The sequence below is a fragment of the Phyllostomus discolor genome, chromosome 8 (genome assembly GCF_004126475.2).
Source record: "Phyllostomus discolor isolate MPI-MPIP mPhyDis1 chromosome 8, mPhyDis1.pri.v3, whole genome shotgun sequence".
Classification (NCBI taxonomy): domain Eukaryota; kingdom Metazoa; phylum Chordata; class Mammalia; order Chiroptera; family Phyllostomidae; genus Phyllostomus; species Phyllostomus discolor.
This window is the reverse complement of record NC_040910.2, coordinates 106,636,232-106,653,030: the sequence shown is the minus strand read 5'-3', so window position 1 is coordinate 106,653,030 and position 16,799 is coordinate 106,636,232. Positions and strand designations below refer to the sequence as shown.

At 56.2% G+C, this 16,799-nt stretch overlaps 3 protein-coding genes across 7 annotated transcripts; 1 reads left to right on the top strand and 2 right to left on the bottom strand.

Moving 5' to 3' along the window:
- Window positions 1-1,224: 1,224 nt before the first annotated feature.
- On the top strand, window positions 1,225-6,243 carry LOC114504039 (PSMC3 interacting protein). Of its 2 annotated transcripts, XM_028521684.2 has the most exons (8): window positions 1,231-1,407; window positions 1,489-1,589; window positions 1,766-1,855; window positions 3,847-3,958; window positions 4,983-5,128; window positions 5,260-5,313; window positions 5,442-5,501; window positions 5,580-6,243. In XM_028521684.2, the coding sequence occupies exons 1-8, from the start codon at window positions 1,374-1,376 to the stop codon at window positions 5,634-5,636; spliced, it is 654 nt and encodes a 217-aa protein (XP_028377485.1). In that variant the 5' UTR covers window positions 1,231-1,373; the 3' UTR covers window positions 5,637-6,243. The 2 variants fall into 2 exon arrangements, with proteins under 2 accessions (XP_035889828.1, XP_028377485.1); XM_036033935.1 differs by having other exon boundaries at window positions 1,225-1,407; window positions 5,442-6,240.
- On the bottom strand, window positions 5,867-10,621 carry MLX (MAX dimerization protein MLX). Of its 4 annotated transcripts, none has more exons than XM_028521682.2 (8): window positions 10,520-10,621; window positions 10,029-10,065; window positions 9,461-9,550; window positions 9,091-9,197; window positions 8,737-8,836; window positions 8,453-8,552; window positions 7,895-8,096; window positions 5,867-6,962 (listed from the first exon to the last, which is right to left on the bottom strand). In XM_028521682.2, the coding sequence occupies exons 1-8, from the start codon at window positions 10,559-10,561 to the stop codon at window positions 6,906-6,908; spliced, it is 735 nt and encodes a 244-aa protein (XP_028377483.1). In that variant the 5' UTR covers window positions 10,562-10,621; the 3' UTR covers window positions 5,867-6,905. The 4 variants fall into 4 exon arrangements, with proteins under 4 accessions (XP_028377483.1, XP_035889826.1, XP_028377484.1 ...); XM_036033933.1 differs by lacking the exon at window positions 10,520-10,621 and adding an exon at window positions 10,353-10,474; XM_028521683.2 differs by lacking the exon at window positions 9,461-9,550.
- Window positions 10,622-11,310: 689 nt separating this feature from the next.
- Window positions 11,311-15,427, bottom strand: COASY (Coenzyme A synthase). Its single transcript, XM_028521047.2, has 10 exons — window positions 15,325-15,427; window positions 14,218-14,928; window positions 13,394-13,608; window positions 12,995-13,126; window positions 12,692-12,881; window positions 12,543-12,607; window positions 12,326-12,410; window positions 12,053-12,150; window positions 11,817-11,963; window positions 11,311-11,715 (listed from the first exon to the last, which is right to left on the bottom strand). Exons 2-10 carry the CDS (start codon window positions 14,915-14,917, stop codon window positions 11,674-11,676), a joined length of 1,674 nt encoding a protein of 557 aa, XP_028376848.1. The 5' UTR covers window positions 14,918-14,928; window positions 15,325-15,427; the 3' UTR covers window positions 11,311-11,673.
- Between the last annotated feature and the right edge of the window lie 1,372 nt (window positions 15,428-16,799).

Here is a 16,799-nt window from a genome sequence, read left to right as displayed (position 1 = left end):
GCGTGTGCATGAGTGTGTGTAGCTTCAGGCCTTGGGAGTGAGCGAGAGGGAGGGAGGGAAGGAAGGAGAGCAAACTCTTTGGATGGTGTGTCTTGTACATGGGGGATCCTGCTCTGAATCTCCTTAGTCCTCCACTGTGAACTGGGGTGGGGATGGGGTGGGAGGGGTGCTGGGGAATAAATCTTGTATGAGAACAATCTTGAAGAGACTAATGTTGAATGGTGTCCTCCCCTTGGTAGGTTTTCTCTCTCGTTCGTCTGATGTGTGATTAATTTGAGGAGGTGAGAGCCTCGGGAGAGGAAGCCGAGGTGGGAGGGACCCGCTTGCCAACGCCGGCTTTTCCTTGTGATGGTCAGAACCACCACCGTGGTTCGGGCCACCGTCCCTCCCCCGCAGAGCCCAGACCTATGCATGGCTTGCACTCCTGGCCGGCATCTAGCCCGCCGTCCCATCACTTCTGATTCTTGATGTTGCCCCTGAAACGTGTGAAGACAAGTATCTTTCAAAGGCTAATGCAATTTCAGGTAACAGAGGTCTTTAAAAAGTAACACCACCCTTCCTCTGCATTGTTTGGGCTGCAGGGACAGCTGCTCTTTGGCCTTCGGCTGACCTCAGAAACTAGAAATACTTATTTTAGGCTTTGTCCCATTGGCCACTGTGGGCAGGAGTGGAAAGCACCTGCCAGGTGTTGCCAAAAGATTGACCCCACCAAACGGAAACTCTTTTAAAGCTTTGTGGCTTAAGACTAGCTCCCTCCCAAGCCTACCTGCCCTTGGCATTCGAACCTCAGTGTGAGTTGAGCGCCCTCTGTGTGCGGAGCTCGGTAGCGAGCCGACAAGGGTGCGGAGCTCTGCGCGGCGTTTTACGCGGTGAGTCTTCGCGACCACCCTCCTGCGAGCACCTCTGGTCCCTACTCGACCAACGGTACGGCTGGCTGGAGAGGAGCCTCGGGCCGTGGGGCAGGCCACGTCCCCGTGCGTGACGGCCTTGGGACCTTGAGCCGCCGCGGACTCGGCGGGAGCTGCCCCTGGCGGATCCCGTGGGAGGCTCAGCCCCGCTCAGCGGCACGGGCGCGTGGGCCCCGTCGGGCTGGGGTGGAAGCCGAGGCGTCACTTACCACGGCTCTCGTCCCCACGGGCGGAGGGCCGGGCGCCCCGCCGCCTCCGTGGAGACTCGGGAGGCCGGGGGTCGGAGCGGCCCCCAAGTTCTGAAGAAAAACCCACCACGGTGCCCCGGAAGGGGCGCTCCGTTCCGCCGGAAGGCTCCCCCTCCCGCCCGCCCCCGCGCGGGGCCCGCCCCTCCCGGCGCCGGAAGGAGCCGTTGCCCGAGCAACTGTAACGTCCGGCTTTCGGAGTTTGGTGGCGGGAAAGGCCATGAGTAAAGGCCGGGCTGAGGCTGCGAGTGGAGGTAAGCGGGCCTACGGAGCCGGGGCGGGGGAGGGGGCTCGGCCGAGTGGCCCCCGCCCCGCCTGGCTCATCTCTTCCGTAGCCCCCGGGATCCTCCTGAAGTACCTGCGGGAGCAGAACCGGCCCTACAGCGCCCAGGATGTGTTCGGGAACCTGCAGCGGGAACACGGACTGGGCAAAGCGGTGAGGACCCTCTTGCGGGCCTCCCCGCCTTGGGGCCCCTCGAATCAACCTGGGGTCCTGCCCTCTCGCGGCTGCCGTTCTAGCCTTGGGCTTCCTCGGGCTGTCGCGCGCCGCCCCTTGTCACTGGCTGTCCGGCCCCGAGTCACTCTGATTGCTCCGCCCCTCCCCTCTGCCAGGCGGTGGTGAAGGCGCTGGACCAGCTGGCCCAGCAAGGCAAGATCAAAGAAAAGATGTACGGCAAACAGAAGATATATTTTGCGGACCAGGTGAGGGAAGCCTGCGCGGATTCTCACCCGCGTGAGGGCCCAGTATGAGGTGGATCGGCCCCTAGTGTGAATTGTCTTCGGGAGAACTGAGGCAGTCCATGAAACCCAGCTGTCTGACGCCATGAAAAGGGCCCCAAGCCATTCTTGAAATCAGCGGGTGCTCCCTTGCCGTGACCCACACTTCCTGAGATTTCCAGACTTGAAATATAGTAGATAACAGAAAATCCTGAATTGTTGCTCCCGAGACCCGTTTCCACCGGGAAGTTCTTGTTCCCAATCTTCTAGATTAGAACCACCTCCCGCCAGATGATTTTCCTCGTCTCCACCCCCATCCGCCAACACACAGTAATTTCGTACCTCCAGCCCAGACCTCCATCTGGGTGTCTTTCAGATCACTGTGACTGAAGCAGAATGCCTCGCCTCTCACACTGGCTCCTCTCACGTTCCTCTTTCTTAATGGAATCACTCTTTGCCAGGGTCAGAGACTAGGAAGCCATTGCTAACCCATCTCACGTGGCCGGCCGGCCATCACGTCCCCCCTTCCCACTTGCCATCACCGCGCCGTTCCAGGTGCTCCTCGTCTGCTGCAGTACCCTACCATCTCCTGCCTCCTCCCTCATCGCCGCCAGAGCCACCTGTGTTCCTGCAAACCTAGTCACGCCGTTTCCCTCCTAAAAACCCTGGCGCTCTCTGGAACGGGTGAAAGGAGGCACCTGGAGACTCGGCCCCAGCCTGCCTCTGACCTTACCTGTCCCTGTTGTTTCTCCACCCATGAACACTGGACCATCTCTGTGTGTTCTACTCCTGTATCCTTTGCTCGTTGTCCTTCCACTGCCCAGAGTCTTTCAGTCCCTCCATCTTCTTCTGCCTCTGTGCCTGCTAACTCGCTCAGGCCCTAGAGCTGCACCCAGGCAGCACCTCCTGCAGAGAGACCTGTGAGTGTCGGCCGCCCTGAGCTCACCTCCTCTTCCGGCGCTCACCTCTACAGGCGCCCTGTATCACCGTTGTCTTTTTACTCATCTCCCTCATGGCACTATCCTGGGACGTCTAGTCCCCATTTCTCATTCATCTTCCTTTAGCACCCCCACGACATTTAATGCCCAGCAGATGTCAAATGCGCATTTAACCGAACCCAGCCACTGTCCAGGCTAATCTTTCTAAAGGAGGTTTCATTACATTACTGCCCTGTGGAAGGTCCCCTGAAGGAGCTGGCAGGTTTGTTTCTGTAAAGGACCAGACCATTAATATTGTCATGCCCTGCAGGCCGGTTGGTCTCCTGCCACAGCTACACAAGTGTGATGACTGCTCAAGCCCACCACTGCAGAGCAAAAGCAGCTGTAGATAATATGCAACAAATAGGTGTGGCTGTTTCTGTATTTTTAAAAACATCCGTCTGGCAGGATTTGGCTTACAGCCTGTAGTTTGCTGCTGTTTGCTGTGAAGGTTTACCTGGCCTTAGTGTAGAGTCCAGACTGCCCAGCATGGCACTCGTGCCCTTTCTCACCTGCCCCCCTCACCAACTGAGGGGACCCCTGCTGAGCCCCACCACGGTCCGGTCCTGTTCTAGCGGCTGGTTTCCCATGGGAGGGGCTCCACAGACTTGTACTGAGTCCTCCCATCATGCCTCTTTGCCTACCCGGAGTCTTCCTAGTGTGGAAGCCAATAATTTAGGTATCACCACTTTGGAAAGAATGTTCCTTCACTCATTCAGCCCAGGGAGAGGTTTAACCACTAAACTGACAAATATTCCTCCTAGTCAGTATTCTGCCAACCTAGAACCCCTTGAGAACAGGCATGAAGTTTCAACTTTGATACTTTTTTGTTGGACCTAGAACTAAACTGACTTCTCAAAACTACACTCCCACTATTTCCCCAGGCCCTTTGGAAGGTTGGGGAGTCCCAGGTTCTTAAGTGATGCGCACGTTGCCTTTCTAGACACGGGTTCCCATCCTGTGCCAGACATCAGCCCTCTTCTCTTCCCTCTTTGGCAGGACCAGTTTGACATGGTGAGTGATGCTGACCTCCAAAGCCTGGATGCCAAAATTGTGGCCCTCACGGCCACGGTGCAGAGCTTGCAGCAGAGCTGCCGCCACATGGAGGCCGGTAGGAGCGGGCTGTTCCGGCGGGTGCCCCTAGCCCCGGGGTCAGTCCAGAGGTCAGGAGTCACTGAGGGAACGGTTGTCCCATTGCAGTGAAGATCCCTTTGCTGGGCTGCCATGGCATTACGGTAAAAGAAATGTATGATGGCCCCTGGCTTTTGAAATACAAATGGGCAAGACAAGTACTTGCTTTCTTTACCGTGATTATCAGTATAGTCTTCCCACACTTCCCTTTACTCCAAGCTCTTTTAACTGGCTACGGCTAACAGTCTGTTGAGCCTCACACCAGACCACTACTTGTAGGTGGAGGGGGAAAGGAAACTATTGGCTTGGCCAAAAAGTCAGTTTAGTTTTATCCGTAAAAAAGACACTTTTTTCATTTTCACGAATAACTTTATGTCAGCTATCTCCCGCTATTGGCTTCTGGTGGGTAGAGGCCAGGGGTGCTGCTAAACATCTTCCAATGCATAAGACAACCCCACAGCAAAGAATTATTTGGCCAAAATGTCAGTAGAACTAAGAAACTTCGCAAATGACTTTTGACACTTTTGATCAGAGCATGTTCTCCATACACCGCACAAATCTTTTCTTGCCGTTCAGTGGTGTTTTTACCCTTCTTGAAATAAAAAAAGCACAATATGCTGAACATGTGGTGTATTTTCTTCGTCTTCAGCATTAAAATAGCTGCACAAAAATTGTTTTGCTAACTTTTTAAAAAAAATTGCATGCTGATATGATTGTCACAGTACAATCTAACAAAATTGTTTCCAATAAAGTTAAAGACAACTAAGCACTACTAGAGCCACTGTACAGAAAAAACTAAAGGAACTTTTTGGCCAACCCAATAAACTGGTCATTGTGTAAGTGTTCATCTCTCCTGGGCATTTCTGAAGAAGGGGCCCAGTCTGGACCCTACGTGCAGAATCCAGAGCGAGCAGAGGCCTGTTTCCCCGCCTCAGGGAGCGCGCATGGGGGAAAAAGAACACCTTTGGGGGGTAGCAGCTGACCCCAGGGATTTGTGGTTTCAGAGCTGAAGGAGTTAACTAGCGCCCTGACGACACCGGAGATGCAGAGAGAGATCCAGGAGCTGCAGAAGGAGTGTGCTGGCTACACAGAGAGACTGAAGAACATCAAAGCAGCCACCAACCACGTGACTCCAGAAGAGAAAGAGCAGGTGGGTTAGGAGGGCCAGCAGGGCCGGCTGGCCTCTCTCTCCCGTGCAGAGCAGTGAGGACAAGGGTTGACCCCAGCAACTGCCCACTGCCACGGGGCTAAGGGCTTAAAGGAACCTGTTTCCCCGGCTAGGTGTACAGGGAGAGGCAGAAGTACTGCAAGGAGTGGAGGAAGCGCAAGAGGATGGTAAGTGCAGGAACTCCGAGGCAGGCCCGGGAGACGGCAGCCCCAGAGAAGCTGCTGCGCAGAGTCACGGGGCCGTCGGGCAGGGCCCGTCCTGCCGGTCTGCAGAGGGTGGGTTTGTTTCTTCTCAGGCGTCAGAGCTGTGCGACGCAATCCTCGAAGGGTACCCGAAGAGCAAGAAGCAGTTCTTTGTAAGTGGATCTCGCTCCTTTCCTTGCTCCCCTGGGCTGTGTGTCCGGGTCTCCCTCACTTGTCTCATTGCCCCGCAGGAGGAAGTTGGGATAGAGACAGATGAGGACTACAACGTCAAGCTCCCAGACCCCTGAGAGCCCCTGCGGCAGGACTGGGGGGCTGGGACAGAGATGTCCCGGACTGGCTGCCCTGTTTAGGCCAGTTTTTGTTGTTAGTGCCGCTGCTTTCCTCCTTTGAGCGGAGCAGGTGGGAGGGGTGCAGAGCAGGTGGGGAGCGCTAGTTGCCCGGGGTGGGTGGTCATGCTCACTCCATCGTCCGCATTTCAGCTGCAGGAGCCTCACCCCTTAGATTTGGAACAAAGCTGAAGGAAAGCATTTGGCAATATTTATTGTAATATAATTTGATATAAAAATATTTAATTTCCTCTGGATAATCAAACCTCAGATATCAAATCTGAGGAAGGCAAAAGGGGGAGCTAGGGGGACGAGGGTAGAGAGGCTATCGGGCACAGCAGCCAGGGGGCACAGGGCTGCCCCTCGGACTCCCTTGGTGCTGCACCCCCCAGTGGGCCTCCACCCGCCCCCAAGCCCTGGGAGGAGTGCAGGCGGCCCCGAGACGGTGGAGACCCGGGTGCGCCTGACTAAAGCTGGGAGAGGTTGTGAGGCCCGGCTGATTTTCTAAAATTGTAACATTAGCAAAATTGTGTTGTTGGTATTTAGAAAAATAAAAACTTGAACATGTGGTGCTGCGTCACACAGGACTTTGCTGTGCAGTGCCGCTGCCTGTGGGGACAGAGAGGAGGAGTGGGTGGGGAGGTTGCTTCTCGACTGCCCAGAGCAGAGGGGGAGGAGAGCGAGCAGGAGGCAGGAGCGGGGACCTGGCAGCCCTGCCCTGCCCTGCCCAGAAAGCTGTGGCTTTACCTCGGGCGGACCAGGCAGCCCTAGCTTAGGCACGAATGGCCTTTCACCCTTGGCAGCTGCGGAAGTAGTTCCTCCTAATCCTTTTCTCCCGTCCATCTACTGCCCAAGTGGCTTGGGCCACTTATTGCCCAAGAGACCAAACAGGCCAACAGTAGTTTCTAAATATGAGTAGATCATGTGGTGAAATTTGAAACCTGAGGCTTAGGAGAAGGGGGGTGCCCAGAGCAGACCCCCGTTCTGAGGACTTCTGTGGGGAGGGGTGGGCGAAGACTGGGCAGGTTCGAGCTCTACGGTCGGTATAATAAATTAATCAGAAGCGTTCACAAAACAAACACCCCAGCCCCACCGCAAACGAGGCGGGCCAGGGAGCCAGACGCCAGGGGGAAGCCCGCTGACTGGCGGCAGGTGTCGCAGTCCAACCTCATAACCCCAGTGGCTCTGGGACCAAGTAGGAGACGGGCCTCTCGCTGGCTGTTCTGCTGGTCAGTAAAGCTGGTTCTTCAGCTGGTGCAGCACACCCATCACGATCTCCCGCAGGGTCTGTTGGGAGGAGAGTAAGAGATGACGCTCGGGTGGGGCGCAGAGCTGTCCGTGGCGCCTGCCTCCACCAGGTAAGCTCTCTGGTGAAGGCAGCCCCCGGGGAGCACTGATGCCCACAGTTCACTTTGCAGTGCCCCCCAAACAGGATGGAGGGATGGACAGCTATATGATAAAGCAAGCACAGAGAACGTTAAGAGTAGAATTTAGGTAGTAGGTCCCCAATGCCTGGGCTGTGGACTGGTACCAGCCTGTGGCCTGTCAGGAACCGGGCCACACAGCAGGAGATGCGTGGCGTTGGGCCTGCATCACGGCCTGAGCTCTGCCCTGCCCCCACCCACCCACCCTCATCCATGGAAAGGGGTTGGAGACCTGTGCTTTAGGTGATAGATATCTGAATGTTCATTGTACACTCTTGATGTTCCAGTATGTTTAAAGTGTTTCACAATAAAAATGTTGAGAAATAAAAAAGAGCAGGAATCTCAGATACAAGTTCAAGCCTCAAAAAAAGTGACTAGTCCTCAAAAGCAGAAGACTCAGTTTGATACCATTAACAAACTACACTATCACAAATAATAAGCCCCAGGAAAAACGACCTTACTAGACCCAGGGTTGGGGGCCAGAAATCCAAAAATCCCAAGTAATTCTGCTCCAAGTGACGGGGGCAGCCGAGGAATGACGGAGGTGGCCACAGCATGGGCTAAACCAAGGCTGAACGTGACCTCACAGGGCCAAGTGCTTGGACCGTACCTGACAAACTGTAATAGGAGGATCTGGACTTCAGAAAGCAGAGGGGGAAACAAGAGTATTTAAAGTTGTAGACACACCCTGAAGAAACCTAAAACCTGCGACCTACTTTTCTGAAAGTGGCTTGGGTCACGATGCCTGAGGTCGGGGAGGAGACCCCAGGTCCCAGGACCGCTGTTGCCCCATACCTGAGGCTTACAGTGCTCCTCAATCCAACTGAAGACACAGGCCGATAGCTCCTGAAAGCTGGCCATGGAGACAGAGGCGTTGAAGGACTGGAACAGGGAGTCCATGATGCCTTGAAACACGTTGAACTTAACCTGGTCGGAGACCTGGTCCTCGCCCTCGTGGGGGTTGTCCTGGTGTGCCTTCACAATCTGCTCATAGTTCCTGAAAGCAAGCAGACCAGGGCTAAGGTGCTAGCTACGGCAGCCCTACCAGGCCAGGAGAAACGGGGTGCCCCTCCACACCACCCCCACCCGGAAGGGGACTCCTACAGAGCCTGTGGGCTATATTCTTCAGCTAGATACTGCTTCTGGGATAGAGACCTATCTCCTCCAACCTTCATTTTATGACCGTAACAGGCTTTCCAGAGCGTCTGTTGTGTCTGGACCTGTTGGGGTACAGGGTCCTGCCTCCAAGTGACCACCCAAGGGAGCAGGAGTATTATCTGATGGGGCCCTCGAGCTGGAGTCGGCCTCAGTCCCCTCAGGAGCCTGGTCCCCACGGTTCAGCACCCCCCTTACACTTTCATGATCTTTAGGGCCATGACGTCCTTGCGTAGAGTGGACACTTCCTCCTCCTGCTTTTTCTTCTCCTTGTGTAAGAACTGGATGTAGTCAATAGCTGGGGGTGGGAAGGGGGTGGACACAGAGGAAATCTCAGTCGGAGGACAAGGCGGATCTTGTTTCCTCTGTCCCCATCCCCTAGCTCTCCCTGTACAAGCACCCCACCAGGCCAGGCCGACCATGAGTGAGGCTGGCCTCCCAGCCCACAGCTCCAACCCCGCCGGTGCGCTCCCTGGCCGTACTCTTCTGCAGAACGATGGCTTTGCTGAGCTTTTGGGAGCCAATGGAGAAGTCCTGCTGCTGGCAGGTGGGGACAATGGTCTGAAGGTCGTCATAGCCCCTCTGTGGAGAGAGAGCGGGAAATAGGTCCCTTAACTTGGAGGGATCAAAGGCAAACTGGCACAAAGCTTTTCTTCCACAACACCACATTCTAGGCTCACAACTAAGGGGCGAGGGGCCGGAAGGGGGGAGGTGCTTCATGTCCAGGGACGGGACTCACTGTCCCCAGGCCGCTCGGGGCTGTCTGATGGGGTCAGGGCACAAGGAATCTCAAGTGTCCAGGGCCTCCCTGAGCTGGCCGAGGTCTCCCCAATCACCTTGATGGCGTCCCTCCTTTTCTGTTCAGCCTGAGTGTGCGCTCGCCGCCGCCGGTCCTTGTAGGACTCCTTGTAGGACTCCTGGTGGTAATCACTGTCCTCGTCATCTGCACTCAAGAGTTGGGGGCAGGAAGAGGTCATCCTGGGGCCCAGTGAGGCCCAGCCAGTTCACTTGTCCCCACCTGGGAAAACTGTGCCCAGATGGCAGATGGGAACCTAATATTCTAGACGAGGTGAGAGATGGCGAGACTCTGTGTCTAGCACTAGGGCTCTAGCACCTCACGTAGATAGCTGGAGCTTCCTGACTAAGAAAGATACTAAAATGCTGGCATGTCTGAGCCCCGCCAGGTTGGGGGATGTTGCTGCCTACCTGTGTTGGGGACGGAAGAGGCACTGGTGGAACCGATGCTATTAGCTCTGGACACTATGCTCCCTTTTCGGGTGCTTTCTACAAAAAGCCCTGGAAAAGAGAGGCCCCGATCACTAAGGGGTAAGGTGGGGGAACACTGCTAGCCCCTCAGACACCTGTGGGCACAATGGCTCCCTGAGCCTTAAATGCTGACCTCTCCCCTTAAACTCAAAAGCCAGCCATACTGGGCCACCCACTTCCTGTGGCGCCATGCTGCGATGCTCCTGTCCCTAGTGCCTACACTGCTCCTGTCCTTCAATGATGCTCCTTGGCTCACAAAGTAACGTCTGGGCTTGATGAGGGCCGTCACTGTTTCCATCTCTTCCCTGCTCCAGGGCGGAGGAAACTAGAGGCCACCCTCCTGTGCTTCCAGCTAACCCTTCCGTGCTTCCAGCTCCTCCCCTCACTGTTTCAGGTTCAGGGACAGCGGACCGTGGTCAGGGGTGGCCGACCACGCCAATCAAACCTACAGGGCTGAAGTGGGAGTGTCAGCCACTCCAGAGCTGAAGCCGGTGGGGGAGGCACTCACCGGGGTCCAGGCTGTTGTCGCTGTAGGCATACTCCACCTGCGGCACCGAGTAAGGGAGAAGAAAAGCTCATCAGACCTCCATCCCGGAGGGAGTCGCCACCTTTCACTCTGCGTGCACGCGTAAGCACACACGCGGGTGCGCGGGCAACTAAAGGACGGACACACACATGCAGGCAATTAAAGGATTCACCCCAGAGCTAAAACTGGATAGTTCGTGGGAGCGCCTCCCCTCGGCATGATCCCGCCCGCCCCACACCTCCACTTCCCCAGTCGCAAACCCCGTACCCTCACACTTGCGCACACAAGCCTCAGTCATCTCCCGACCTTGGAACGCGCAGGGGGCGAGCTGTCTTCTCTGCAGCCCCTGGGCCCAGAGAGCGAAGGTGGGGATACTTCGGGAACCAGAGACACTTCCCTCATCTTCCGGGGCCCCTACGTGCACGCACCCGAGCCGCCCTCCCCTCACCGGCGTGCTCGCCCACGGGGCTTGCCTTGACCCAGGGGTCCTCCGGGGAGGCGCCGGATTCCGTCATCTCCAACCCACCGCACCGGAAATCAACTAGCGGGTGCGCGCGCGCATCGCCGCACAGGGTCAAGAGCGAGGTGAGCCCACGTGATCCAAACCCACCAATCCGCGACCAAAGGCAAGGGGCGGGGCTCGGGCGGTGCGCATGCGCAGCGCAGGGAAGCGGATCCCGCAGAGTGGCCTCTGCTTGAGTTGGCACAGGTTGTTCTCTCCTTTCTTTCGGGTAGACTGCATGAAGCACATTCTGTGAAATGGGGTCCATCCAAAAGGCTTGTTCTAGTAATGTCGCAGATAGTTGTGCACACCTGCAGTGCTAGGCCCATCCGGTTCCCGGGGACGCAGTCCCCTGCCAGGCGACCCCGACTTGTAGTCCTGGCCACCTCATCCCACTTCTCCAGGCTGCAGGCTCTGTGATGGCAGAGGCCTGCCTGGCTTGTTGAAGGACGGTCCTGCCAACACTCTGCCCAGCGTCTGGCTCGGTATTTGTGGAATTAATGCTATCAAAGAGCTCGCTGGCCAAGTAATGCTACTTTACAGATAAGGAAATGAGGAGCCTATAAAGTGTGTAACTTGTCCAGATGCACACAGCCAGCCAGTGACAGGGCCAAGGCTGACCTCAGTCTGGCTAGGTCCAAAGGCCATGCTCTTAACCACTGCACTGCTAGCTTTCGGCCAAGCCTGAGCCCTGCACTTGTGGATCATGGGTCCCAAAGACACCCAGAGACATCAGAACAGGAAGCAGACACCATACAGGCAGCACCTGCAATCATTCACCTTTAATTGTATTAAAAGTTCCAGTAATTACCTTCCCCTGACCTCCCACCCCCACCCCAGCCACAAGTATTACAGGCAGGGGTAGGCAAGAATGGGGTTGGAATGCCAGAGGGGCCTGATCCCCTATGGACCACATCCTCAGTGATGGCCAAACGCCAGCAAGGTGGGTAAGCTTCCTGTGTCCACCAGGCACTGCCCTGCCCTGCCCAGCTCAGAGCCCTGCAGGCCCAAGCTCTAGGGTGAGCATTGAAGCCCCCGCTCCTTCTCACCACTGGATCTCTCCTCAGCTCCAGGGGCCCATCTGGCCCCACAGAAAACTCATTATTGGTCACGGCCTGGTCGCGTCTAGTGGATACGCTTCTGCAGGAGGGCCCAGGCTTCCTCCACCTTTGGACAAGCCACAATGTTGGGAGGAAGAGAGGACAGAGTCAGACAGGAAGCCACTGGCGACTCCATCCCCACAACCCAGCCTTTCCCTGGGCACCAACCTGGCGCTGGGTGATGTGTGGCTCCCATAAGGTGCTCAGCACCACATGGCTCTGATCCACAAGCTGCTGCCCACTCATCTGGCTCTGCAGCCGGCTCTGAGCTGCGGCCTCACTCAGGCCGTCCCTCTGCACAATTCGTCTTACAGCCTGGACACAGACATGACATTTGTTGGACCACTGGCTTAGGGCAGGACGTGGTCTGCAGTGGAGACGGGTGGCACGTGGGCTCCAAATACCTCAGTCTCAGGGATGACAATGGTCCACACCTCATGCACCATGTTCTGCCAGCCGGCTTCAAGGAGCATGGCAGCTTCAATCACGCATACACGCTTTCCTATAGAGAGGCCCCAGTCACTGCCAGTGGTACCCTGCCACTTGGTACCAGTCAGAGAGCCAATGAAACACAGTTCCTGGCAAAGGGGATGGTCTGGCTTGGAGTGGGGAAACTCTTAGGAAAAACATGTGCTTAACTGCATCCCGCAGCCACTCCCATCATCCTTCCTGCTCACCCTCAGCCACAGCCAGGTCCATCTCCTCTCGGGCCAGTTTTGCAATAATTGGCCACATAATGTCTGTGAGCATCTTCAGCTGCTTCTGAGGAGCAAGACAGAGGGAGTGGGCAGCAGTTACCTCCTCTTGCAGACGGAGCCAGCCCAGAGAGGTCCACTGGGCCTCAACCCCTGGATCAACAGCAACTGAGAACCTTTGGAGAGGTGTGCATTTTACCTTGTTCCCAAAAACCCGGCTGCCCAGGATCTTCCTGTTGATGGTGCCATCTTTAAGGAGAATGTCTAGATGACAGAGACAGAGGAGTGGGCAAGGAGACCGGGCCGTCTCCCCACTTCAGGCCTCCTTCAGCTCTGTCCAGTTATTACCTGTTCCAAAGGTTTCCAACACGGGCTGGTAGGCAGGACCACCCGGGGCATAGGCCCGATGGCCCAGTTGGTCACTGTCGATGATGAATGCCCCCAGGCCCTTCAGCCGCTGAGACACTGAGCTCTTCCCAGAGCCACTGATGCCTGTCAGCCCGATCACGTAGAGATCCGAGGGGAGCTCGGGCCTCTTCTGGGGGTAGATAAGAGGAACCCCAGTTACCAGGGTTCTCAGGCCCAAGCAGTCTCTGCCTTCCAGCATCTCCAGCCCCCCCCCCAAGCAGGGGGGAGGGAGGACATGCTTACATGTGGAGGCCGCAGCAGTTTTCCCAGCATTCGCTGGCGGAAGCTGGAGGAGCTGACTTTGTCCTCCTCATTTTCCTTGTGGTTTAGGTCCTTCAGTAGCTGGATCTGGTACAAGGCAAGCTCTTCCAGGCCCTGAAGTAAAGGAGGAGGGGTGTGGAGGGCTGAGATGAAGAAGGGCAAACACTGACACCCAACTTGCCCCCTTTATCCTCCCCTACTTACCCCAGAGGTAGAGCTGGCCTCAGAGGACAACCTGGGAACAAGCTCCTCCTTGCCTCTTTCTACCACCTTGAGCCCTCGCTTCTCTCCTCTGGGGTCATGGTACATTTCCAACAGCCCCCCCACAACGGCCTTCCCCATCCCCATCCACTCCCTCTGCCAGTCTCCCCCGGGGGTTACATTCTCAAGGCGGAAGCGGTTGACGGCCATCCCCCCACGATAGGTCTCCTCGCTGACCACCAGGAACTCCAGGGAGGGGTCAGAGCCAGCAGGCCCATAGGGGTCCAGCAGGGGTATGATATCAAAAGTCAAGGAGGGCTTGATGTCCACCAGGAACTCACTCAGATGTTCCACACGCTCTGTGTAGGGCTGGAGCAGCTCGGGGAGCAACTTGCCTGAGGAAGGGGTCCAGAACAGTGAGACCTTTTTACTGGGGAGGAAGAGTGTGGGCCAGTTTGGGGAAGAGTGTCCCTAAGCACCCTATCTCCAGAGGCGGATGGCAGAAAGAAAGGACTAAACTGAGAAGTGGTTGGTGACGGGAAAGCTACCAGGGAAGCACAGTAGTCCCTGCAGGGGCTGGCATGTGTCTGGAGAACTGGCGGTACCAGTGGGCACCAGAGCCAGAGACTTTCAAGAACCGTATCTTGCCCGAGTCCCCTCTTACTGTCTTTGCCACCGCTACCTACAACCTATGCACCCATTTACTCCCAGGGTCTCAAACTCCAGGGTGCCTCACCTGGAGACCTTGTTAAAAGTGCAGCTTCCTTGGCTCCACATTTGGGGATTCTGATTGAGTGGTGACTAAACCACACATTGAGAAAGCTGCTTTTACTCATTTAACAAGATTTCCTTAGCGTCAACTGAGTGCCAGGCACTGGGTGTGACATTTGGGGGGCGGTCCGGGGGAGAAATGGATGGCCCCGCCCTTCTCAGTCTTGGCAGTGCTGAGTGCAGGGAGTGTTGGGGGTTCTCCACCACCCTAACCCAGTGTCTCTCCCACTCACTCTTCAACAGGTCTTTGTCCGCTACTCCCACCACAAGCTGCTCCTGGGCCAGGATGCACGCGACACTGAGCAACACCTTGTGGGCATTGTGCAGGCGGTCAAACGTGCCACCCAGAGCCCCACGACTGTAGCCACGCACGGGCTGCTTTGGAGATCTGGCCACCGGGTAGGATGGCCTAATGGTGGAGGGTAAGGGATCCACGGGTGGCTCCACGGGTGGCTCTCCATGCTCATAATCGGGGTATAGTAGCACTGAAGAAAGTTGCGGACAACAACTGTAACAACTGGTGGCATAACGCTCTAGCTGTTGCTTGACCGGGTTGTACTGGCTTCCATCCAGGGTCTGGAAGTCAGTCAGCACCACCTCCGGAGGGTGGGCCAGGTTCTGGACTGAGCTGGCTGGGGGAGGGAGAAAGGTGTTCTTGGTTCGGATATTGGTCAGCAGGATCCTAATGTCCAGGTTCGTGTGCATGTTGGCGCCAGCGTATAAGTGCGTGATGAAATCGAGAACCTCAAACGTGGCATGCACGGGGCTGGACTGGGGCTGAGCCGGGCCCTCCAGGCTCATGCCCGGCTGCAGGTGTACATAAAGGGTGTGATTCACCAACCGGGCCGCGGAGGTCAGGATAGGGGCCAGGCGAGGGGCCAGGGAGGCCAGCGGCGTCGTCAGCACCAGGAGGCCCGACCGGAATAAGGCCATGCTGCTTAGGCCTGTAGACAGTCAGGGAGACCAGTAGAGGGTGACTGACGGGAATGTGCCCGAGGTCGATGTCTGTAGGGGACCTTGGACCCAAGGAAAGGAACATGGAGAGGGGTGAGGTCTGTGCCAATCGAGAGGAACCCAGGGGCGGGGGCGGGGCCGGGGTCTAGTAAGCAGCGCCTTGGGGCTGTGCTGTAAGACTGGGTTTCCTCATCTGTAAGACGGGAAGGTGAGCTTGCTGAACTGAATGGAAATCCTGGGAGAGGGAACTGAACAGGAGCCCCTGAGTCACTGGGCTGGGGATCCAGAAATCTTGGGCCCTCCTGCTAAGCTTCACCAGGGTCTTCAAGGAATCAAATGAGGGGACTAAAGACAAACACTCAGGATCGGCTAGGTCCCCTACTTACTGATACCTCCGGGGTTTGGTTCCACTTTCAACACCGCTGAGGACAAACCCGGATGCAACCCGGAAACACTGATTTAGGAATTGTGACTCCGAGCTACGGAAACCGAGAAAGGCCAAAAGTGTCTAGTTCTGTCCGGCGCGGCATTCTCGCGAGACTTACAAAGGGGCGGGGCGGAGTCCGGATGTTTGGGAAATGGCAGAACGCTTCCCTCTAGACGTCTGCCACACGAGACTGAGCAGCGGAGGACAATGCGAGCCTGAAAGCCCATTTCACGAATGTCCTTCAGACCCTGAGAGAAAAATTAGCTTCAGCCAGGTCATCAAGGGCACAACTACAAAAGCAGAACACCTGGCTTTCTTAATAAATTACAGAGACGGAGGTCAGAGGTCACAAGGTAACGCTTAAATTAGGGTTCAGCGTTCCTGGAGTCCTCCTGCTCCCCTCAGTCCGAGGGTCCTCACGTGGGCGGCCACGGGAAAACTCTGGCCAAGTCCCCACTTCACCAATGGGAAAAGTGAGGTCCTGTATGTTTCGGGAACGTGTAGGGAAGTAATGACGGGCGCCATGGAATGTGACTCCGAGGCCGCGGTGGGATGCTCTACATACCCCACAAAACCAGCGATGCGCCAGTTGGCGGGGGAGGAGGAGAGGCCGAGGGGAGCTCTGCGTGTGAGCTCCGTAGAGCCGCCAGAGGATGAAAGTGGTCAAGACAAAAGCAGGCAAGAGCCGAAGCCTGTTGGTGGCTGTGACCCGCCACCAACGCCCAGCTAGAGGCTGAGGATGGAGTTAGAAAATTGGAAGAAGAGCTGAAGTTAGAAAGGACGTGCAGTTGTCCACAATCTGCTCGCATTGAGGCTAGTAGACAGGTGGGAGAACAGGATAATTGCAAAGCTGGGGGGGGGGGTGTGGAGCGTAAAATGCCTCAGATTAAGGCCTGAGTGCTTGTGACAAAGCCAGGTTATGGATCCTGGAGGTGGAACCCCTGGGAAAGTGAGAGGGAAGGGGAGGATATTGTGGTGATTGACAGTGAGTGAAATGGACAAAGCGCCCCATGCCATCTGGCCCCTAATGAAAAGGAAAGCTCCCCTAGCTGGTGTGGCTCAGTGGATTGAGTGCTGACCTGCAAACTAAAGGGTCACAAGTTCGATTCCCAGTCAGGGCACATGCCTGAGTTTTGGGCCAGGTCTCCAGTAGGGAGCACTTGAGAGACAACCACACATTCATGTTTTTCTTCCCTCTTTCCCCACTTTCCCCTCTCTAAAAATAAATAAATGAAAAAATTTGTTTAAAATTTTCCAAGAACTTTAGGTACAGCCCATCCTGCTTCCTGGAGGACCATAGCGATTGACCTTTGCCCTCCACATGAGATCACAAGCAATCGAGGTGGTGTCTGAGCCATTGTGTTCCAGGGAGAGAAAGACAACCACCTGGGGCACAGCTAACTGCCCAGGGCAAACGCTGCAGTTTTTTTTTAC

Bases quoted from the DNA above. Each gene is read 5' to 3' on its own strand.
- LOC114504039 (XM_036033935.1), top strand. From the start codon at position 1,374: ATGAGTAAAGGCCGGGCTGAGGCTGCGAGTGGAG. The intron at 3,959-4,982 runs GTAGGAGCGGGC...TTGTGGTTTCAG, and splicing joins CTGCCGCCACATGGAGGCCG to AGCTGAAGGAGTTAACTAGC. The intron at 5,314-5,441 runs GTAAGTGCAGGA...GTTTCTTCTCAG, and splicing joins GGAGGAAGCGCAAGAGGATG to GCGTCAGAGCTGTGCGACGC.
- MLX (XM_036033933.1), bottom strand. From the start codon at position 10,448: ATGAGGGAAGTGTCTCTGGTTCCCGAAGTATCCCCACCTTCGCTCTCT. The intron at 9,551-10,028 runs GTGAGTGCCTCC...TCTCTTTTCCAG, and splicing joins CGACAACAGCCTGGACCCCG to GGCTTTTTGTAGAAAGCACC. The intron at 9,198-9,460 runs GTAGGCAGCAAC...TCTTGAGTGCAG, and splicing joins CTCTTCCGTCCCCAACACAG to ATGACGAGGACAGTGATTAC.
- COASY (XM_028521047.2), bottom strand. From the start codon at position 14,917: ATGGCCTTATTCCGGTCGGGCCTCCTGGTGCTGACGACGCCGCTGGCC. The intron at 12,151-12,325 runs GTGAGCAGGAAG...GCCTCTCTATAG, and splicing joins GGACCTGGCTGTGGCTGAGG to GAAAGCGTGTATGCGTGATT. The intron at 11,716-11,816 runs GTTGGTGCCCAG...GCTTGTCCAAAG, and splicing joins CACACATCACCCAGCGCCAG to GTGGAGGAAGCCTGGGCCCT.